Source organism: Calonectris borealis, chromosome 3 (assembly GCF_964195595.1).
Source record: "Calonectris borealis chromosome 3, bCalBor7.hap1.2, whole genome shotgun sequence".
Taxonomy (NCBI): Eukaryota; Metazoa; Chordata; class Aves; order Procellariiformes; family Procellariidae; genus Calonectris; species Calonectris borealis.
In genome coordinates, this window is record NC_134314.1 from 127,206,296 (window position 1) to 127,230,466 (window position 24,171).

Sequence of the window (24,171 nt, forward strand, 5' to 3'; positions counted from 1 at the left end):
TTCCACGAGAGGCAGACTGTCTTTCCTAAGACAGTCCTATCTTCCTAGCTGCGAAGGCAGAGCTGCTAAATACATCAGCCTCATAGTCAAATCAGCCTTGCAGTCAAAACCAATGGAGAATTCTGTTTGCTTAGCTGCAGCTCTGCAGCTCACAGCAAAACAGTTCTTAAGCTTCCTGAATTCTCCCACAGGGAAAGCCATTTATGAAAGTTGAGATAAATTTACCAAAACCAAGATGTTAATGTGCCCATGTTTAGAGCATCAGATTCCAGTCTCTGATTCTACTGGAATCTCAAAGAGAGGAGGCAGATCTTGGGGAGGGAGCACTGCCCTACAGACAGAAGGATAAATGACTGTGACCCTATGGTGACTGTGACCCTATGGGCTGGACATAAAAGTTGGCTGAAGGAGTGAATATGGACCCTTGTCTCTCAGGATTGCTGTACCTCCATGAGGTTCAGCAGTGCTGGCAGACCTGACACCGCTAGCCTGTATGAAGGACACAACAGACATTTACTGAAGGTGTCCAGTACTATCCAGAAATCAGCAGCTGCACATACTGACTCTGTTCAGGACCCTGTCTTTGGCCAAATCAGGGTGGTCCAACATGCATCTTCAACTGAGTGAGGCTGAACTCCCCTTCCTCTGTACACTCTTCTGAGCTACCTACTCTTTGCTGTAGTCTTTGTGTGTCAGAACAACCCAATGAAGTGACTGAACTACTAGAAGAACGCATAATCCAATTAAAAATGGCAGTTAATACCTTTCTGGGTGATTATCTGCCACCAAAGTTCTGCTGGTCTTTGAAAGCTGGTGCACAGTTTCAGCATAGTCTTCTACAGCTTGTTCCAAAATCTGGTGTTTCTTCAGCATGGACACTGCACTCTGTTCATCCTGTAATGGTGACAGAAGATGACAGTCAAGTCCCTCACTCCAGAAAAAGACACCACACAGCAAGTTCAACCTGGTATGCGAGCAAAAAGCGGCCGCCAGAAAGATTTATAAAGAACTGCTCCCAAGTACACCTGAAGACAAGTTGTTCTGACAATGGTATATTAATAGTTGAGTTCACAGCAAATGGTACCCACAGAAAGCAAAACAAGAACTGGAGGAGTGAATGCAACAATCCCTCTGGGATGCAGAATAAAATTACATCAGCTGTGCATTGAGCATGTTGAATTTCCTCTTCTATGAAGCTCTTTGTGTGTTTACACAACACTGGTGATTGTGCTCAGGAAAATGGAACAGTTTTAGGCACGTCACTTGTCAGGCTTTTCAACGACAGCCTGGGTCAAAGAAAAGAAATCCTACGGAGCCCATGCCAAAGGATTCTCCACCAAAGTACCTGGAGAAATTCCGATCAAAACTTTCTATGCATTGTTATGATTAAGAAAAACAACCCCCAGCTCTCAGTGTTAACTGATATTGTCAATGAGCCTTTTCATTAAAATATTTTTCGTGATGTACTACTCACATTAATATTCCTTTTTATTTGCATTGCTTAGATATAAAAAAGAAAACAAATCCTTTTTAACTGAAGACTGAACACCCATGGAATGTGTTATACTGATACAAAGCTGAGTTTTATTTTACCAGGGCAATGAACGCAGTATATTTACATAAATAACAAATAAGATACAGCACTCTAACACCTCCTTGAAAAATAGAAGTTCACCTACTCTTTTGTATGGCGTGATGCTGTTCCGATTTCACTTCACTGGGAGTAAAACTTGACGACCAATGGCATGAATTGAGTGACCATCAGGCCTGTTTCACAGACAGGTGCGTCGTGCTGTTCCCAGTGATACAAAACTAATAGAAAACTTCACCCAACTGGACTGTATTGGTAACGCTGACCTTACAGCAAAGGAAGGCACGCAGTTGCCATCCACAGTCTGAGGATGCTTCACTGACTCAGCACAGCAAGGCCTATCCTCCACACTATCAGAGATGTCATAACAGATAGAAGGGATGATCACTTCAGGTTTCACAAGGGAATTAAATTTGTTTATGTTACCATTACATTAGCGACATGTTAAGTTATATCACCTGCCCGCCTCTAGCTAAGCAATTAAAACCAAACTAGTGTCGCTGTGGAGCTGCTCACCTTGGCTTTCTCTTCTGACATCATGTAGAGCTCCTGCTCACTCATCCAGGCCTCAGCCTCGGCAGCATCAAAGTAATACTGCTGCGCTCTGTGAGACTCCTCTAGGCGCTTGTGGCGTTTCTCTGTCTCCTCGATTAGGAGGTTCCACAGCTGCTGCAAGTCTGCAAGTCTCTGCTGAATTGCTTCAGCATTAGGGCTGCTCTCTGTGATAATGTTTTGACTCCTCTCAAAAATGTCATCGATACGAGGCTGATGTCCCTGGATTTCTTTCTGAAGGGTCTACATGGGAGAAAAAGCAGACTGATGAGAGACTGCACCGAACAAAAAAGAAATGCCAGTCAGGGGTCTTAACTCTAGAGGGGCAGCAAAACATATGCCATCAGCTCACGTGGACGAACCGGGGCTGTGCCCTCCCTGCACATGCCATCAGCCCGTGGTCACACTGCCCCCCCCAGCACATTGCCACTGAAGCACCCATCATTTTACCCCAAGCCTTTCCTTCCTGAATTAGTCCGCACTAAGGAGAAATAACAGGTACGGAGCTCTAACAGCACCTACTTACCTGATTTTTCTTTATTAGTAGCTGCACAGTCTGGAGGTTGTGTCCATGATCAGTAGATGTAGCAATAGGCATCCTCTCTCCGACCCACAACTGAAAGTAAGAGCAGAGCAGCACATATGATTTCAAGCAACCCCAGATACAGTTAGGGCAGCAGAGAGAGGCTGGTGCACACAAGGTGCAAAAAGCAGCATTACTCAAACATGCTATTGAGAGACGTGATCGAAAGGTTTCCTCCTGTGATAGCTCTGCAATAGGTGTGACGTTTTTCTGTTGCCTGACGTTTTTCTGTTTACCCTATAAAAGAAATAGGGTTTCTTTTATACTCACAATTTCATCTTCCACATCCCGGTTGAACTGGTGGATCTCTTTGGAGGCCAGAAGGTTTGCCTTTCTTTCAGTCAAAGGTTCCAACAACTCCAAAAATTTCTTTTCTACAGTAAGGCGTTTGCCATCTACTTCATCTGTACTCTTCCCTTCTTGACTTAAAGCCCTTGCCTGGCTTTGCAGCTCCTCTATCTCCTTCTTGCGAACATCCATTTGATTCTCTAGCATCTAAACAGAAACATGGCAAGAAGGTCCTGAAAACCGGGGTAAAAGCAGTTGATACGACGAGAGTACGTCAATAGCTTCATAAGAAGGAAGAACAGATCAGCAAGGTCAGCAAGGATTTACCACATTAATAATTATTGTAGCATTCATATCGCAAGGAACAAGGCTTAAACACAGATTCACAACTGTGGCCACCTGCTGATATCCCTCAGTTATGCCCGCTTGTGCAAATGGTGAATTTGGCCAACGACACAGCTGAATCTCTTCCATCGGTCGTTCACAAGTTACCCTGAACAACTCTGGAGCACAGCTAATTGCACACAAGAGCTTTGTTGCTCTCTGCTGTCCTTGCTATTCCTTGCTGCCTTTACAGCAGGGAATCAGGGACCGACCAGCTTCGGACAAGTTTGAATCACAGGCAAGCAGCCATGTACAGAGAGGGAACGACCGGTGACTGGAGGACTACAGCGGGAGACAGAACAGAGGTAGTAATGTGGGGAAAGAAGGCAGTATAAGGTAGAGATTGTATCAAGAAATTTACGTCTGATTTGTTTCTGGGTGTATTTCTGGTTCTTCTTAAAGATACATGAAACAACAGGAAGAAAGAAAAGCAAATCAATTCTTTTCTAAACTGAAAGGATCCCCTGTCTGTTCCTTTGAGTGCAGATATCTGCTCTCTGCCCACTCTGCAACCTGCGCTCCCTTTACCTGCTGCTTCTTCAATAAGATGTTGACACTGGTGAGATCTTTTCCGTAGTCGTCCGACTGAATTTGACTCTCCAAACCATTCAGCCACTTATCCAAATCAGCACAGCTCTGGGTAAAAAGCTCCGCCTTGTTTGCATCAAAGAGACGCTGAGCCTTGGTCTGGGTAGTGGATTCAAGCTCTTCCCACATTTGATGGAGACCTGTCAGCTTTTCTTTCACTACGGCTTCAGTCTCTGGTTTCTCTGCAATGAGCTGCATTCCCTCCTGCAAAGCAAAGAGCAAAATGGTACCTTCTCAGGAGCACTCACAGACCGTTAGTTAAATTATTCTGATTAGTAAGCACTCAGGATTCCTCATCCGCTGGCAGCACCAACCACTCATTTTCTATCTCCAATTATCCAGTGACTCCTTCCAGAACATCAGCTCCCAGGTCCGCCTGTTGCCAGGAAGAGGGTTTCCTGGCAATGGGAAGGTCAAGCAACGCCTCCTTTCTCTTCCCCACTGCGCATGTTCCTTCGTGGGAGCTCCTGGGGACACTGCTCAGACGGGAGCGGAGCAGGCTGCCCCACGCCGCCTGTGGGACAGCAGAGGAGGGAGCTGCAGCTGAACAAGCTGTGTGTCCAGTTTCGGTGGGCCATTTCACCGGGAGAGCGATGAAGACCCAGCGTAATGCTGGGAGAGGGAGCTTATGGCACCAAAACGGAGCTGTGCAACTGAAGAGGGTTATGTCGATGGGTTATAGCAATTACCACGGGTCTTGGGAAGCAGGAACCCTGTACCTAGCACCAGCAGAGCACTTCGACTTTTGCCTTTACAAAGATTGTATTAGTTTTGGAAATATTTTCTTTACTCCTAATTATACTTCTACCTCTGCGCCTGGGTGGTGCTGACAAGGGACAAAACCTTTTCAGATGTGAACACTACTCACAACCCAGCAGATTTAATAGCTGTGACCACTGGTAATATTAATACAGTGATTGTCAGCTGTGGCTCGATACACAACTTTGGTACTTTGCTGCAATCTGATTTTTCAGAGGCAAAAGGTAAGGATGTGTTAGCATCACTAGAAAAGTACTTCCAGTACTAAGAGCAGCCTTGTAATTACACCATTAAAGGGTATTGCTATTTGCAGATCATAGAAAAGCCTCTAATGGGATACCATTAGAGTGCCAAAGTGGGAGAGGAAACGAGCAATTAAGCTAACTTACACTGAACAGAAACCCACTGTCAGAGCTAAAGAGGAGACCTCCTTAGTGTTCCAGAGCTGCACATGAGAAATGGGGGGGAGAAGTACAGCTCCTCACAGCGTATTAAAGCCTTCGAAATAACTTGATAGAGAGCTGTGAGTCTTAATTAATCACAAAACTGGCTGTACTCTACCTCATGCACTAATTTTGCAAGGTGAAAGGCAGCCTGATTATAGTCCTGAATGAATGAAAACCTGCTTAGCAGCATGGGAGTCTAAATTCAGTTATTCACCTACATTCAGTTATTTCCTGGGAAGTACTTCTACTTTATTTGCTCAAAACACATTTGCCCCTTTACCCTTTGAGTATGAAAACTAGGTTATGCCTTCCTCCTAACAGGTAAGAAAGACTAGACAAAATTAAATTGGCAACTTAGCCAACGACTATCCTGTGAGAATGTCTTGGATAAAAAATATTTAACATCAATGAGGAATAAAATGGGTTAGATGGAGACACAATGCGATAGGATACTTATTCTACAGTAATGAAACCTCCTTTTGCCTTAGCTGGAGAGATGATTCAAGAACTAATTCTGCCGAGGAACAGATCCCATCTCTGTGCATAACCATCTTCAACAAAGATGAGGGCGTTTTTCGGACTTTAGTTACCTTTTCAATCTTCTCCAGCCATTCTTTGTTGGATGCAAGTTCTGCCATGAATGCCTGATGCTTCAGCCATTTGCTATGCAGGTTCCTTGCCTCGTCATAGGACATATCCTGGGCTGTAAGCATCTTTTCATTGATCCAAAGTGAGAGCTGAAAAGGAAAATACACAGGTGTGTGTGAGAACATCTGCAGTGTGAAATAATGCGAAGTATCAAATGCCTCCAGATCAAGGATAAAGAGATGCCTCTACAGAAGAGTTGCCTGAGATTCAGACTGCTTTTACTCAGGGTTCAGTCAAGGATCCACTTCTTCAACAGTTAAATTTAAACATCCATCTCCCATATATAAGTAACCCATGACTCAAGCAGAAAGGAATCAACTCCATGATGAGCAAAATCAAACACAAAAGTCTCACCCAGTTCAACAGCAAGAGAAACAGGGACATGTGTCCTACTTATTCTTCACAGTGTATTTTCGTACTGCTTTTCCCTTGCAACATTACTCCATGTGCTACTCGGGACCAGGACTCCAATGTCATCACCACCCCCTGTGGAGCCTTACTGACTTCCTGAGGACACCGCGGAAGTACACGCTAACGAAGTGGCATGCAAAAGGCAGTCTTGAGAATTAAAAAGAGCCCCAAGGTAAATTTTTCAGGGAAACAGTGAATGAGAAGTAAGAATAGAGATGGTTTTGTACCATTAGTTCACATCACATTTGTATCTTTTCCCTGCAGTCTTTTCTCTATATAGGTTTACATAAATAAATCTGTTTATTTGTCCGATCTCCAGAAGGGTTTTGCTACTCAAGACTTTCCTTTTCCCATTACATAAAATCCAAGACTGATTTCATTCTGATTTTCTGCAAATACAAAGGCACTGAGAACAATTTCTAGATCAACACTAGAGAAAAATCAATACTTTAAAAGATAGCTTATTTGCCAAGCGCAAATAGAATGTGAAAATGATCATAGCAGCCAACGTCAAATTTCCTCCTAGGGTGAGTCTGACTGCTTTATCTATTCCTTAGGTGTGGATAAAAACCACATCCACAGGAATGTTTATAGAATTTGAAAAAGATTCGTCTTCTGCACATTTAGCGTTGCCTACCCAAGTGGAAAATGTCAAAACAAATCTAAGCTTTGTTTCTAGAATGCCATTTCAGCGACGCACGCTGTCCTGCCGAGGAAGCACCCTGACCAGAAGAGTAACAGAGCACAGGCGAGACTCGCCAGTTCTCCGCTATGTACTCAGGATGCAGGGCAACAAATTCATTTAGCATTCACAAGCCTTTTTTAAATTGCCCCTTAAAGGCACTGTTAAGCTCACAAAAAGGGGAGCACTTATCCGAGCAATCAAAGAAACTTCTCATCTGATCTTGGTATCAAGTCTAAAGAGAAAAATGCTCATGTTAATGAAGACGTCTGTAGGCAGCGAAGTTCACAGTTATAACAGGCTACTGTGCTACTTAACAATCAAAGGCTACATTAAGAATTACTATATAACCCAAAATTAGTGGTTTTACTCCTGCCTTTCTGGGGAGGAGACAGTTGCTATACTTTGCAAATCGCACTGCTTGTCTTTCATTGTTTGCTTTTACTCAGCCACAGCATTAAGTCTTCTGAGGATTTAAAAGTGCTTCCCAAGGAAAGGTAGTATTGTTCATATTAACAGATGGGGTGAACCGAGAGACAGACGATACGTGGTACACAGCCAGTGGCTGTCAGGATAAAGCCCTCATTTCTGACTCTCACAGTGTTGTTATGTTCCTTCTGATAACACAGAAGTGCAAATAAAGCATTTAAGGGGTGACTATTAAAATCTGGTTTTTGCAACCGCTATAGTCACTGGAAGTCAGTATCTTCAGTGCAAAAGTAGATTTAAAAAATAATACAGTAATTCCCTAAAACAGTGCCTCAGATTGACGCTTGGAGTATTTATTCCTCCAGAAAACCCTAAGTCTGTTGTTAAGCCAGCAGAGCTAGCTATTAGGCTTCCTCCCATCCTTTGCACCTATACCACCAAATCTGGTTTCTGATCTCAGTTCCCAGAAGACTGTAATACTCTGCAGTGAAAACCACGAACTAAGAGAAATGCAGAGACAAAACCCCTGTAAATCTGGCAGAGCAACAAGGGAAGGTGAAAGAGCACCGACTGCTGCTGCGCTTCCCAGACATTGCAAATACCCACGTTGACACAGCCTATCTTGCGGCGCAAGGTTCACAGACGTCTGCGCTGCATGACAAAACCTGCCGGCACACTCCGTGAACAGGCAGAAAACTTCTGACGTGCGGAGTCTCGCCAAACGCTTTCACTCTGGCGTCCCTAAAGAAATTAGCCCAGACAGTGCTGGGACTTCTAAGCGCTTAAGGGAAGATCAGCTTTAATCTTGTCGAAGGTGAGCTGTGAAAGAGCAGGAAGTCAAAGAAAACTAAATGGCAAAATTTATCACATCTCCTCTTCTCAGGATTTTCTGCTGTCACTCTTTAGTTCATTCACTCAGCAAATTTATTTAACACATTCATATTTATGAATCCGAGAAACAGACAGAAAAAGCAACACCCCAGGATTAACCTGTGACGGTGTACCAGACTACGAACAGAAGAGGATCTGCTGTGCTTTCCCTCCTCTGTGACCCGGAGGGAAGGTTTATCATCGCCGAGCTGCTGTTACGAGCATTACCCTGCCACCTCCCCGAGCACCACTGACCCTGCTCGCTGCCTCGCCTGCGAGTCGGAGGCAGGAAGGAGCGAGGGGCAGGAGGCCACCTTTACAACAATGCTTCAGCACCGAGTGACCGACGAGGAAAGTGGCTGCCCTGGGGAAGGAGCACGCTGCAGAAAAAAGCACTCTTCCTTTCCTCAAGTTACAGGCGGGTGGGAAACCGTCCCTAAGGCGGCGGGCAGGAAGGCCGAAGGATCATTGCCAGGTGAAACGGAGACTGGTTCAAATCTGTTTTCTAACAATTCTCAGCGTCACGGTCAGGGCTAACGAAAAAGCAAAGGGCGAGGTACTCCCTTCAACCCGCAGCACAGTGGTGCTCCATCACACAATCCCTCCAGCCCAACAGAGGTATCAGCAGGCGCTTTGTAATCACACTAATGCAAATTCTAAGTCTCATTATGGCTGTCTTCTCAGAAAACAACCATGCAATTATCGTCAAGCCTAATGTCCTCTCAAAAAGGATTGGAGAAATTTGTAACATTTGGGTATTGTAAGTTCTGTCTTTGAAACGTACAGTCGAGACATCCATGCTGTAGTGGCTGGAGAGAAACAATCAAGAGGAAAGGCATTCAGGCAGCCAGACACTAGAGCTTTTATGTTTTCCTTTTTCTTTCAATGATATAGGGGAAAAAACAGATCCTAGGGAACACAACTGCATTGACACAGAGGCTAGAAGAGCTCCAAGAGCCAGGGGGAGTTTTGTACCAGAGATGTTACAGAGGAAGGAAGAAGTTGCTGCTAATGACAGCAGAATTTTTGCTAATCTGTCATGTTTTTACTTCCTTTACCAAGGAAGGAGCAATTTAAGCCAAGTTCATGGTTAGCTTACGCAATGCAGGAAAACAGACTGCATCTAGGCAACCAAGCAGTAAACATCATTTGCCCAGTTTATGATCGTCATTTTGTTTGTTTCTTGTACTAAATCTCAGCTGTGGGCAATTCCACTCAGACACACTGCAGTGACTTCCAGTCTCTTGGAGCTGGATAAGATGTGCAGCTAATGTACTGACTCTTGAATTTAAAAGCACAGCTTTGTCATAGTCAGCTCTCTTTCCAGGCTTCAGATAAGGATAGGTAGTTTTTAATGCACATCACAGGCAAGGCGCTTTAATATGTGTCAGCACTGCATGAAATAACCTGAAAATTGCTTGATTAATTCTTCATGCTAGGAACAAGATTATTCCTAACTTTAAAATGTTGCCTTCAGTGTAAACAGTCCATGTAAGTCACTAGAAAATCTGGAAAGGATTTCTTTTTTCAAATGTTACAGTACTCAACAATTTTAAACACTATCAGATAAATAACACATTAAAAATTATCCAGTTTAATCCTGCTCCCCTCTTATTCCTAACCTCCTATTCTTCTGACTAATGTTTTGTAGAAATCACTTGAAATCTCCTGCACCAGACCACATACCTATATAGAGCTGTAGACAAAATTCTTATTGTGTTCAGTGCTAATCCCACCAGATTCCACATGATTAATTTATACCACAGCAGAAAATCGTCGCTGCTTTTGGCAATTTTCCCTGTCTTTAACTTAGATGACAAAAGGAAATTCAGTTCATGAGAAAAAAAACCCAAATAGATTAATTTTTTGCAGGGTTTTGGGCAGGGTTTTTTTTGAATTGTTTACTCCACACTAAATATTACTGGAAGACTTGACTGCAAAATGCTGAGTATTCCAGTCCTCATAAAATATGGGGTAAGAATGCTCTTCTGCAGGATGCAGCTTTTAGCGATAAAAGTGAAAGGACGTAATTTACCTCTTGACAATCCTGAAGAAACTTTTGAAGATCCCTGTTATCTTTCAGTCTCATCAGAAGTTCACTGGCTGCTTCACGGTTCTTCCTATGTCTAGTCAAAAAAATAACAGCAGAGAAAAAACCTTGAAATAGGCATTTCATGCAAAACTGTCATTTGTTCGTTTCTGTAGCCTCTCTGTGATACAGGTATTGAGTAAGTATGTGGTATGTGTCTTTTACTGCCTTTCAAATGAAGGACATTTTTGAAGCTCAGATATGCATGTGTTATTTAATGTGCTTTCTTAAGTTCAGCATCTACTTGTTTTTGTGACCAGTTAAATACACAGGGAAAATTTTGAAGTCAGCAGGGTTTCACAAGTGTTATGTACAGAATTTGGCCCACTAATTTGAAGACCACAGGAAAGTTCAGAAAGTTTATGTTTGCCAAAAACATAAGAAAACTATCTGCAAAATTGCAACAATAAGCTTGCCTGTTATGTGGCTCTTGCAAAGTGTCTACTTGCTGTAATGCTGTTATCATACACCTTTGCTATAGCTCAGCACCTTCTGCTCCTGAACAAAGCTGTAGTGGTTTATATAAATGGTTTATATAACCTTCCAAACGCTGTATTTAATAAACAATGCATGCAACACACCCGTGTGTTTCTGCAAATAGAAGCTTTATGCACATTGGAACATATTTTTCAGAGCATTTAAGAGTAGACAGAAGAAAAGGTTAGTCTAGAAGACCTATTTTTAATTCATAACTGTTTGCCCCTTGAAGGATGAGTCATGCTGGCAGTCCCAAAGGTCTTCGTGGGTTCTCCAAATGGACATGGTGCCTGAAGAGCTGATTCCCAAGGTATCTCTGAACATGTTTTTAACTAATGCTTAATTTGCAGTAGTTATCCCTGTCCTTCAGTACTTTCATTATTTATATGGCAATGTAGATGGAGGAGGCGGAATAAAGAAGATAATTTTTATTTACTGCTCATTGTGTTAGATTTGTTCCTATTTCACTGTACAAGGTCTTAAAGTGAAATACGGCTGCCCTTTGTAATAATCTAAGATAAATAGGGATATAGAGTTGGAAATCATTTTAAAGGGTGGCAATTTATAAGATTATCTCAGCACATAATGGCAACAGCTAAATAAATCCGTGTTAGTGCAAATCTCCAGAGACTCATGATATTCTAGAAGACCATAAATTACATGTTGATGACAACAACTGGATTAAGATACCACTTCTCCTGATCTACAATAAGTTACCAGAGCAAGCTCTCTGGCACGAATTTAGTGACTTCAGAAACACAAGGAATACTTAGGGATACTTGTACATAAAAGCAAAAGGTCTGTAGGCAGAGGAATAGGAGAAAACCCTTTACAGGACTACAAATTGCTTCTCTTTTGTCTCAACAGCTTCCTCTGAATAACCAGGCAAGCAGCATCTGTATAGCTGTAGGTCAAGAAAATTGATTTACAGATCAGATGGCAAGACATATGTAACCATCAAAGCAAGAGGCTGGAGTCCAAGCCCAGGTAATCTTGAAGTTTTGACAGGTGTTATCTGAGAAAGCACAAAGGAAAGGACACAAATTGTGCCTTAGGAAAAAATCTCTGTAACATAGCTAACATCATTGGGTTTGATTCCACTCTTTCTTGGCTGCTTTTTATATGCCTGGGCAAATCAGTGCATTACTCAGGTTGCTAAAATGAAGGAAGGAATTGCTTGGGCGATTTTATCATGATGATTTCATAGATTTAAGGCTAGATTACATTATAGACTCATGTATTCTGGAGAGGACACAAGTCATGAAATGAAAAGGAGAATTTTCATGACACTTACTTGAATAGAGTTAAGAGTAAGGAGAGAAGTTCTTATGCTGAGAAAACTTGAGTTTAAAAAACTAACAAAAATATCTCCCAGAGAGTGTTGGAAACACTAACTTCAAGAACTTTGAAGGGAAACCATGCAGGGATAGCAAACAAATGATGACATAGCTGCTTTTTTTTTTTTGTCCTCGGCATAACAAATACGAACTTTGGCGCTTAGAGCTGTAACTTAGAGCTATTTAACTGTAAAAGGTTGGTTGGTTGTCCAAGATGACCTGGAATGAGACTGAAAGATGAGTATCCTCTGAAGAAGAACAGGGCTGAACTGTAGATACTTGAAGATGTGGTAGTAGTATTTTGAAGATGGACACCACTGGAACAGGCAGGAATTCCTGTATTTTCATCATAGAATTGATGTTATTTTTTATGGGAATACAGGGCCTTAAGAAGTCATTTAGTCTGTTCTCCTGCCCCAGACTGGCTATATCTAAACATTATTAATTCCTTGTTCATGTTTCCTTAAATTCTTTAAAAGCTCCAATGACAGAGATTTTAGAGTTTTCTGTGCGTAACTACCCCTGCCACCAGAAAGCTTCTCCTACCCTCTACTACCAGTACATCAGAAGGGCTTTAGGTAGAATAAACAGGCAGACAGAGGGAGAACAGAACCCTTCGTAATACAAATTTTTATCCAGATACTAGAAGAGTGTGGTGTTAAGGAGGCTGCCTGGTCACCCTGCTTCCCTGGCCGTGTGTGCAGAGGCCCCAGCTGAGCCAGCCGGGCACGTCGGGGTGGTGGACAGGCTGGACTGCAGCTCTGCTGAAGGCTACAAGCACTCGGCCATCACCGAGGGTGGAGAAAAGCGCACAGCTTACTGTTCAACTGCTGTTTGCAGTCGTAACTATTAAAATCCTGCTCTTCTGAGACACGCACGGCAGAGAAGGGCCAGAAACTCAGACCCTCTCACACTTAACGTTGCCAATGACTGATTCTTACTAATTTGCTAAAATAGTTTGTGGAAGAAGATCCCACACTTGCACAAAAGAGTTTGCTCTGCAGACTCTAATTATTTAGAATAACTTTGAATTCATCTGCCTGCTCACATAAATAATCACATATACGACTTACACCACAGCAGTGTCTAGGGCTGCATTAAAAGAGGGCCTCCCTATGCATATACTGAAGAGGCAACCTCAGATCCAAATGTCCAAGCTAAGGCAGACCTACATGATAAAAGAGGGGATAGGGAATGTACCACAGTCAGTTAAAACATGGGGGCATCTTCCTTCTGTGGCAACACTATGAAGAATCTAAAACAGGAAAATGAGATCCGTTCAGCACAAGGAGGTGTCTGACTCAAATTAATCCAAAGGCAGAGCACCAAAATTTGCCACAATGTTCCCATGCTGTCTCCCCAGAGGGCCCTGAGAATGCTAACAATGCCGAAAACTGACAAAATCACTTGTGGTTTAACTGTAAGCCTGTGGGTTTCAAAGCCTGTGCAGGAATAATAAATCTTACACATAGCGTGAATGCAACTGCCTGCTAAGAATACTGAGATATATGCAAGGCAGTTTGAGCTTTAGTTGTTCCAGCAAACAAGAGGCACTCTCCTTTCCGAATGGCCAAGAACAAAAATTTCTTCTCTGTTGAGCAAAAGTTGCACAAATACATAAGTTGATGAAAAACAGACCCAGATCACAATCTGAGTCAGATCTGCCACTGTCTTTAAACTAAATCTCATTTGCAGAATCAGAAAGGCCGTGTGTAGGCATGCAGACTAGGGCAGTCCCCTTACACTCTTCCAACAGAAAATGGAGGAGAAAATGCTTCCCCTCCGGCTGGCAGAAACAGCAGCAGAAGTCACCAAAGCAGGGACAGTTGCACTGCAGAGACCAGCTTCTTTCCTACCTGGAAAAGCTAGCTAGTGACAGCTTTATTCAAACGCATCTTCTCCTTCTCTCACCCTTTCTCCATGTCCTTATTCCCATTTATTCTTCCCCGTGAACTGCACTAAAATATTATGCTGAAGTGTTTATCTCCTATTGCACAGCTCCGCTCTGCTTCTGCACTCTCCTCTCCTTCCTTAGCCTGATGCCTACCATGTCTATTTAGATGGTAACCGTTTCAGGGCGGGGTCTGTCTGCTGTACCAATGGACAGTGGGGTCTCCTCTGGAATAGCTTGAAAGCATGACTGTAAAAAACACTATTAACAATACTAAAAACTACAAAGAGCTCCATATGGGAAGTATGGAGCCACTGCACATATTTGAACTTGTTTGTTTTGGTCTTTTGTTATACATCCAGGTGGAGCTTGGTTGGGAGAGCAATTTTTTGTAAAACCAAAGAGGCTTCCTTTGCCACCACTCCCACTACACCCAGCCCTAAGGCTTTGTTCTTGAGGCTTATCAGCCTTACAGACTCAGAGAGCAATCACACGGATTTCCTGAATAGCAGTGCACCGGATGGTTTTTGCAGTGCTCTGCATAAATAGCTTTGGAATTGAGGAAACACGTTGGAAAACAGCGGGCTTAAGAAAATGCAGTCTCTAGGACTTGCCTGCCATTCAGAGTAGGAACTCCAGCACACGTCCCACAGCCAGGACAGCTCGGGGGGCCAGCTGGGGTGCCACAGGACAAAGGGGACACAGAGGAGTAGCTGCACTGGGGGGAAAGAGTCACCAGAGCACCACAGCCGGGGCAGCAGGCACCTCTCTGCAGAGCACACAGGACAGAGGCTGAAGCTGTCTCCCACTCCAGCCACCTCAGAAAGCGCTGCAAGAAGCAGCTGACCATTTCCTACTGTATCCTTGGATGCTATCTTTTAATATTCCAGAAGTTACAGAAAGAAGACACCTGAGCAGAAGGCCAGGATCAAGTCCTCCTGCTTTCATAAGTGGATGGGAAAACTTACAGCAGAGGACATTGAAAGTCAGAGAGGGTGAATAAGGAAAATTAATTTCCCAGATTTCACCTTGATTGCTTTCATATCATCTCCTCTGCCCAGCCTTTGCAGATTCTCTTTGGGATCTAAAGAGAGTCGAGCTGGTTAGAGAGACAATGAAAACGTGAGGTATCCTTGGGGTTAGGTTGTCAGAGGGCTCAGAGGCCCTCAGCAAGCTCTGGGAACAGGAATATCCGCCTTTCTTAAAGCCACGAGCCACAGCTAAAGTGGGTGCATACACAGTGGGACGTGTTTGCCAAAACAGGAAAGGCACAACATTTTCTGAACTGCTTCAGTTCAGTTTCTCCTTGGAGATGAAGGCACCTAAATAACTCTGAGCTTACCGGCTGTGGGAGGATGCAAGTCTGATAGAAGGGTTGTCAGTAACATTAGACATAAAAGTTCTGTATGAGCTTACTGCTGTGTTCTGATACTCATGATTGAAAAGCGCCTTGAAAGACTTCACTATTATTCAAACCAAAAGCAGAAAGAACCATGAATCATCGCCATCAAAACCAAACATTTGGTTTTCAAAGAAAAGAAACTCTTAACGTTCTATAGCATCCATGCCACAGCTAAAGAGACAAAGCAAAAGACTTGTTCTAGGATGAAAGACACATTTGTACCAATGCTTCCTAATCTGATTTCAGAAGGGCCAGACAAGTTGGAAAAGGCGATCAAAGCCAAGCGGGTGGGGTAGATACAATGCCAATTACACTCTTGAAGAGCCACATTCCTTCCTCAGAGGAAGGACAGGAATACATTATTATAATTAAATCAGCTAGGAGGTAGCAGAGGAAACTAAGACTTGTGCAACAAGGTATAGCTAACTGCTACAGCTCCCACCATAATACCAAGTCTGTTAATACTCCAAGAATTATATAGCAATACTCATTATAGCCAAATTCTGGGTAGTGAGCTCATTACCTAGTAAGTCTGCAGAAAATGGGAGAGGTAATATTTAATTAAGATTAGCCCAGCACATTTTTGAAACATTACAGTTCCTATTTTTCCACAGGACAAAAAAAAAAAAACAGTCTGCAACAGACGTTTTCTAACATGTTACTTTGCCTTTGGATTCTGGTAAAAGGTCACCTCTCAGAGAACAAAATTAAAGTATGAACAGCTACATTCTGCCATCATTCTGACCTTACCTGTCATCAATAGAGTCCACTTTCTCCTGGATTTTATCAGAGTTAATGTTCCCATCACTAACTAGCCTCCTGCCAGTCTCTACAACTGCATTGATCTTTTCTTCATTGGCATCCATCGTGGTCATGAAATCCTCTTGTTTTTTAATAGCAGCTTCTGCTCCTTCCAAGGTAGTGGGCATTTCCGTGTGCGCCAAAACATACTCCTGTGATTAAAGCACAAAACAGAGAGATAAAAGTATTACACTCAAGCTATGCTGTCTGCTCCAACAACAGATTCACCACATATGAAAAGAAACATCTCCCAAGAACAGTTAGCAGTAAAATACAAAAAGCAAATTATAGTTAAAAAAGGGCAATTTATCTGTTTGTAGCTCTCCTGCCACATTATCTTGTCTGTTAATTGCTTGAAGTATATGGTGCCAACCTGTAGAAATAAAGTAAGGTATATCTTGACCACTTGCCTGGTTATTAAGAAATGCTTCTGCTTGCTTGGTATCTCTGAGAAACAGCTGGTAGGCATGAGACTGGGAAAGGAGATTTTGCCTGTTCTCCCACATTTTGTGAAGCTCATTCCATCCAGTGTCCAAAGCCTGTAGGCGCTGGCGTAAGAACATGTACTGAGCATCGGTTTGCCCTTGCGTCACCATCTCACCCATGTCCCTCATTTTCTGATAATCTTCCTCATAATTGTTGATCTCATTCTTAATATTCTCATGTTGAGTGAGCAGCTTCTCAGCCTCTGTCAGTGTGTTTGGCATATCTTCGGATGCAATTGCAGTCTGCGTTCTGGATAGCCAAGACTGGAAGTCATCCAGATCTCTCAGGAACTGCTGCAGTTTGCTTGCCTCTCCAAGGGACTCTTCCCGGTTCTTGAGGGTGGTCTTCATTTCTTCCCATACATCGTTGATTTCTGCGAGCCGTGAAAGGATAGCCTGTGCCTGGTCAGGATGCTCTGATTCCAACTTTTCTGCCTCTTTTTGCAGGTCGCTTAGCTTGGCTTCAATGGCTACCAGGTCACGTTCCATGCCGGTCAGCTTCCTCTGCAGGGCCATCACTCCAGCTAGATCATTACCCAGGTCTTGCGTGGATTCGATCACTTTGGTCTTTTCCCTGATCCAGGATTTGGTTTCATTACATTCAAGATGGTAGTTCTGGATACTCAGAGCAGAGAGCAGAGCATCCTTCTTCCTATCTACCAGTTCTCTGAACTGGCTCCATCTGAAATTTGTGAGGAGAGAAAAGCAGAGAAATTGAGATTTGAGTATAATAAGGGAAAAGGATGCGGCAACATCGCTGAGTGAGCAGTTGCTCACATTAGCTTGGTAAGCCATGAAATAACCTAACCATGTTTTTTTTCAGTCCTTCCCATATCAATAGTTTTAGCGAAACAACCATTAAGCAAGCTATGGCGTATATTAAAATATGACAAGTACCAGCAACACTGAGTCCTTAAAAGCATAATTTTTCCTCAAGTGAAAAATTGCTAGTTAAATCTAATTTTCACACTAAATGTACTCTCTCGGTTTATTTTGAAGCCAAAAAATGAGTGCGTTTACACGAAATTATATTGGTTTCTTTTTTATCATAATATTCATTACAGTAAACTTCCACCTCTCAAATCAAGGTACTGATACACTCGGGACCTGAATGAAGCCAATAGCAAAACTCCATCTGTTAATCAAACATTTGAAAGACGCAGCTCTTTTTCCTTCTGAAGCTTTAAAGGCCTACCTTGAAGATACTTCAGGTAACAGTATCAGAATATCTTAAAAAACACGTATAAGAAACACAAATAACCCCACTGTACTTGCTTCAGCCAGTGTCATGTTCATGAGCATGAACCCTTCACTTACCTTGTGTTGAGTTTATCTTGCTGTGCTTTGATCTCCTTCTCACTTGGATGGCCGCTGTGCATTAGCTGTCTAGCGATTTGGTTCACTACTGCAACACGGGATGCCTGATTGTTCATTTCTGGTTCTAAGCTTTCAAATCTGGAGCGGGGGGAAAAAAACAAACAAAAAAAGATCACACAGGCATTAGTCTCTATCTGAGCCGCAGGCAAGCTGAGAAAGGTAGCTGGTGTAAAAAAAACTTCCACCCAGCATTCCCCAAACTTCCTGGTAAAGGGATTCTCACCTGTGCTGGATCACTTCCAGGTCCTCCAGCTTCTCTGGAATCTGCATGTTATTCAGCCACTTCTCCTTTTCGTCAATCCAAAGCTCACAAGCATCTGCCTCACTGAACATTTTATAAAGAGCAAGGGTATCCTGCAAGGCCTGTTTACGCAGCCGAGTCAGCTCAGCAACCTCTTTGTATCTTTCCTCTATTCCGGACAATCTGCCTTGCACATCTGGAGATCCGGCGTGTTCCTGCGGTAGAGCCTTTGCTTGTTCGTGAAGCGAGTCAATGGTTGGCCGGTAGCTTGCAATCTCTTCAGCCACATCTTTGTGTTTCTTGACCAAGGACTGAGTGGAATATTCATCGTGGCCAACATCATTGCTGGAGACAATTTTGAGGATGTCCAACATCCATGCATCAATGTCATCAGCGTCAGCCTGGAACTGGTGAAGGAGAGAGGCTTCCTCCAGACGCTTCTTCCTAATGGCAGATAACTGTTCCAAGTTAGCCCACTGCTCCCGGATATCCTTAATTCTTTCTCTGATTTTCTCAGACCCAAAATGCTCCTCCGCAATCATGTCTTCACCTTCTTTTATCGCCTGCTGAAAGTGGCCACTACGACCACTCATTTCATCTTCAAACGCCTTATGTTTACTCAAGAGACGGACGACACTGGTTAGGTCCTTCCCATAGTCATCAGATGACAGGATCTGTTCCTTCTCCCTGATCCAACCCTCTTCTTCAGCCATTTCCCAGAAGAACTTCCAGAGGCGCCGGGACTCCTCCAAGCGGGCCCGGCGCTCGGCTGCGAGCTGGCATAGCTCTTGGTAACAGAACTCCATGTGAGCGACGCGGTCCCTGATAACTTGCGGGTCACACGGTTTGTAACCTGTTCAGATAGAGAGCGTACATTACAACTTGGATTGATTCATTTTCATCTCTACAGCTGGGGCATACACGGAGTTCTTAATCCCTGTTTATTCCATCTATGAAGTTTACATAAAAGAATTCATAGTTAGTCTCCTGAAAATGAGTGTGAACTATTCAAGCTCCACTACACAATAACACAGATCAGAAAATACTGTTCTTCGCATAAAGACAAAAAAAACCCCAAAACCAACCAAACAAAAAAAGAACAAAACGGAAGGAAAGATATTCATTACTGTTTTCAGTGAAACAAAATTCACTACTCCAGATTTATACCAGCTTCATACAACACAACTGCACAAAATGAACATCATTTACTCTAGTTAATGACACTGGTTTAGTGGAATTGCTTTTATTTAGCCTAAATTGGGACAATATCAGACTGGGTCCAGTAATTTGTATTGTTTGCATCTGAAACACAGAACGGGGAATTAATGGTGACTACTACAAAGTTACAGCAGCTGCTGGTTAGGAGCATGACCTCCCATGCAAAACACAATGCCACAATGAGCTCTTGAGTAGCTACCTGGACAAATTCATCATTGACACAGTCAGTAAAGAAGGAACAAATGAAGCTGGATTCTCTTATTCTGGTGCTGAATTTTACCTAACGCGCCTTGCAGAACTAATGAGGCTTACAGATAACCTCATATGTAATTAAGACAAAGAAGGACGTGCTGGCTGCTAGTTACCTTCTCCATCAGTGGCAAACTTCTGAGCAGATGCATTGACCCCTCTCACTCTCTCAGCCTGAATAGCAATGTCAGCTTCCACGAGAGCATGTTTCTGCAACAGGTCTTCAACTCCTAACAAATGTTTGCCATAGTCTTGAGACAACAGAAGCACCTGATCAAAATGTAAAAGACAAGTAAAATGGGCTGAAGGCCATAAACTGTTTGCTTCTTAATGACTCCAGGCATTACACTGTTCTCTGTTGTTACATTAACTGAAGTCCTGAGAAACACCAGGCCTATGAGGAGAGCTATTTCAAATGTGTAGAGACATGGCTGATATGAATTTGAGCCAGTATTTTTAAAATCACTGGCAACCATGAAGAACTTGACTGCTCTTTAATGCAGTTTTAAGTCTAGGATGATGAGAAGCTAAGTTAGCTTGGCAGGACCAATGAAAAGCACTTGGTCCAGGTACTGCGAGCTGCCACGGAGCTACACACATCCATCTTTCCTCCAACAGCTTCCAAGTTCTGCTGGCGGATGGACAAGGACAAAGTCATGGTCCTTTCCCTTCCCAGATCCCAGGAGAAGAGACAGGAAGAAATTCATGCTTTTTAAAGCACAGAGGTGAAGAGGTGACTTGTTCCCCATGTAAATTGTGATGAAGAGAGATTGTTTAATTCCCTTTCACCAAAATCGACATCCTTACCCAAGCACTGTGACCAAAGCCATGAAAGGCATGAAGCTGAAAAGTAGCTTTTTATAGAAGCTAACTTGTTCATTTTCGTTACTTGTTTTTAACCTTCATTTTTTAAAAATCATCATGAGGTATAAGGAATTTGTTCACTGCTCTTGAATGTGGATCTTCTGCATTTGTCTATTAAACCAGACAGGCACAATGAATCTTAAAATCTTACAAAAAAGGACATCTACACCTCTCCAGCGTATTTGGCGTATGTTCTCAAATGGCTAACACCTACCTTCATCTCATCCATCCAATCCATAATGTACAGCATTTCCTGGAAAATCTTTTGCAGACCAAGATTCATCTCCAGCCGCTGTCTCCGTGCCCTGAGCAGCTCCAGGAGATATTCCCATAGGCGTATAACGTTGTCCTTTCTCGCAGTAATGCGTTTGATATCATGGTAATTTTCAGTCTCCAGCTCCTTCGCAACCGCAACCACGGCCTGGACTCGTTCTTCGTATGCTGCAATGTCTGTTTCAATGGCCTCATGCTTTTTTGTTGCGGCCTCTACTGCTGGAAGGTCAAAGCCAAAATTATCCTGTAAAGACAGAGAGCTGCTTCAGTAAAGGCTGCTGAGGAGAAAAGCCCTACTGCTCGTAACATGATTTCTGATTGTGCAGAATACTCTTGTTAGCAAATCTGGGATCTCAAAATGCTCTGAAAAGTTGTCTTTAATAAAATCAGAGATACCTCTGATAACCAGAGAACCACTGATAAAATCTGGGACATCATTTAGTACCTTTGGGGGAAGAATCATGGTAGCCATCAGGATTAAGCTGGGGGTTTGGATTTTTTTAAAGTCATCTCTAATATTAAAAAATAAAATTAATTCCTGGACTAATTCTACTGAATTGACCAAACTATTCAGATAAACAAAATCTTGACCGTGGGTAGATATTTCCACATCAATATCTCCTGAGTACAGACTGATAGATTCAAGGAAGGAATATCCCAAACGCATTAAAGATAGGACATACAGAACATACACTATACACTAAATATAGATTTGCATACACATACAACAAATATGAATATACATAGATTCAGTAAAATATGAGGCATAGGGGAGGAAATATTGTCTTTGCAAGAACTGTGTCCTATAATTACTCATGGGAATCAGTCACACAGACAATTTCTGAAGCAGCACCTGAGAAACGAGACGTTGATTTTCACTCAGCCAAGTTTCTCTCATAGCTGCCTTGCGATCAAATCTGCGTGCAAGTTGTTCCAGTTTCTCTTGTCTGATGAGCTCATTTCGCAGTGCCAGTTCTCTTTCATGTTCAGCTTTTTCCAGTCTTTCCCAGGCCTGAAGACGTGGAGAAAAAACATGCGTCTTCTAAACACACATTCTTATAGGATTATGATAAATCGCATCTTCTTTGCATGAAATCAGGACTGAAGTCACTACTGCCAAGTTTCACAAAACTGGCTGATTTATTTATATGCCAATAAATCTAGCTTGTATTGGCTGGCCTTACACCTTGTCTGCTAATATAAGCGCATGACTTAAAATTTTTTCTCAATTCATTCATTCATTTTCTGAGCAAGGGGTGTAGGACTTGTTTATCTCAGATGCATTTTCTCGAGTTCATTGGAGTTTTGCCTCCAATAAAGCCTAAGCAAACCACCTGTCTTGGATGTGTACGAGAGTATTTGTTTAAAAAAAAAAAAATCTTCTGAGCACTATTCCCAAGTAAGTGGATTTTATCTTCCTCCTTTAGGAAATGAGAATTAGAGATTCATGCCCTCTCACCTCTAAAATCAACATACAATTGTTGTTCTTTACTATATCCACTTTGGAAAAGAAAACAACTGCAGAATTTGGTTACTTTTGGTGCATACAAGTCCTTTTTTCCCCTCAAAGCCAAAAGTTATTCACATGCATGACATTAATATTACAAAAATAAAGTCTTAGAAGCATACTGAAAGCCAGCTAATCACCTTTCAGATCTTCTTACAAACAACAAAAATACCCACAATTAAACACAAACTACCCTAGATTCTTCTAAATCCTAACAGATGTGAAACTGCCTGAAACCCAAGTATTTTAGGCATTCACAGGCACAGGGGCTTAATGCAAACAGGAGAGCTGTGCAGTTTATGGCTCTCTAGGACGCAGACCGAGGTCACAGACACCCACAACAGCTGCTCTGGGAATGCCAAGCATGATCAAACACAAACGAGGAAAGCTCACAGTTTTAAGTTGTTTGTTATCCTTGAGAGAGCTTGTCAGCTCTGCTGCCGTTCTGCCAGCTGCACCAGCATAAAGAATAGCTGCATAAACCCTGAGGGGGAACCCACAAGATCGGTCACGGCGCTTCCTTCACTCCCACACTGCGGGCAGCGGGGCAAATGGGGAGGGCTGCAATACCTCGGTATTGTTGCTACTTTCTGTTGATTAACTCTAATAGCCAGGACCCCGGAGAAGCAAGGCAGGGCGACTAGATCCACAACCAACTGCACAGAATGACTGAACATTTTTCCAGTGCAGATCTTACAGACGCTGAGGACACCCAGGGACTCAATTCAGATTAGTGAGTCCGAGCTATAAGAAAAGGTCACCCCACCCCTCCCATCCCTTACGGTCCCCCACATCAAGGCTGGAGATAGCAAACGTATCTTCCCAGTATACTGAGAGGAAAACAACAAAATCCTGAGTCGTGCAGGAGGAGCTGGCTCACTTTACCTTGTTAATGTCAGAGATGAGTTTACCCTCCCTTGGCATGTATACTTTCTGATTGTTGGCTCTCATTTTGCTTTGGATGGTAAAAAGCAGCACTTCTAGGTTTCCTTTTTCTGTAAATCTAAACAAAATTTTGCAAAAGAATTGAGTTAAAATAAAGCTTTCATTGCTACTAAGGTATTACTAAAGCACTTCCTTAAAATATTGACATTATGAATGGAGCATTCAGATAAACACCTCCATCTTGTGTGAAAGCTGGAAGCAATTGAAATAGCCCACACATCTCCTGGAACCAGTTGGGTCAAACAGCAAAAGAAACTTCACAGAATTCAGTTATCTGTCTGTTTAGATTTAAACCCCCTTGGGGGTCAGAAGACTGCATTTTTTTTATTCTACTACGTGCGCTGCCCTAGTTTACTCTATCAACTCAAGAAATGGAAGTTTTATTTAAAGCCCACTGCAGTCAATAAACTCTTCCCACTGTTTTCCCTGAGTTGTATGCCTGGGAAATAAACAAACTGCATAGGTACTAGGGAACAGACTGCAATTTTAGAAGATGTCTGGATACGCTGTAATGTTTTGGATTGTGATTATTATCCACTAGAATTTGTATTAGACAAAAATAATAAACAGATCTGATATCATAATGCTAAAAGAAACTTTCCACAAATAAGCTGCACAGTTTTGGATATATCAGTTCTAGTAAGCACAACTATGTTTTAGAAAGCCAGACACACTTCCTCTTGATTTTGGATAAGCAGTAAGATTCTTTTGGTATTATACTCTGCTAGCAAGCATGACTGGTGATATTACTATACTAACATGGCATGCTATTACCACTCATATT

The 24,171-nt window shown here is 42.6% G+C and overlaps 1 protein-coding gene across 4 annotated transcripts in view; it reads right to left on the reverse strand.

The window, feature by feature from the left end:
- The window catches only part of SPTBN1 (spectrin beta, non-erythrocytic 1), a 136,248-nt gene that overhangs the window by 19,501 nt on the left and 92,576 nt on the right, over positions 1-24,171 (reverse strand). For all 4 annotated transcript variants that reach the window (XM_075147816.1, XM_075147815.1, XM_075147817.1 and 1 more), the window contains 15 exons: positions 23,328-23,445; positions 21,789-21,947; positions 20,877-21,179; positions 19,915-20,068; positions 18,314-19,184; positions 18,031-18,168; positions 16,639-17,395; positions 16,178-16,380; positions 10,267-10,357; positions 5,782-5,928; positions 3,927-4,190; positions 2,997-3,221; positions 2,670-2,759; positions 2,108-2,386; positions 764-894 (listed from right to left, as the gene is read on the reverse strand). In XM_075147816.1, the coding sequence (XP_075003917.1) occupies positions 764-894; positions 2,108-2,386; positions 2,670-2,759; positions 2,997-3,221; positions 3,927-4,190; positions 5,782-5,928; positions 10,267-10,357; positions 16,178-16,380; positions 16,639-17,395; positions 18,031-18,168; positions 18,314-19,184; positions 19,915-20,068; positions 20,877-21,179; positions 21,789-21,947; positions 23,328-23,445 (3,930 nt within the window). The remainder of the gene's footprint in view (positions 1-763; positions 895-2,107; positions 2,387-2,669; positions 2,760-2,996; positions 3,222-3,926; positions 4,191-5,781; positions 5,929-10,266; positions 10,358-16,177; positions 16,381-16,638; positions 17,396-18,030; positions 18,169-18,313; positions 19,185-19,914; positions 20,069-20,876; positions 21,180-21,788; positions 21,948-23,327; positions 23,446-24,171) is intronic.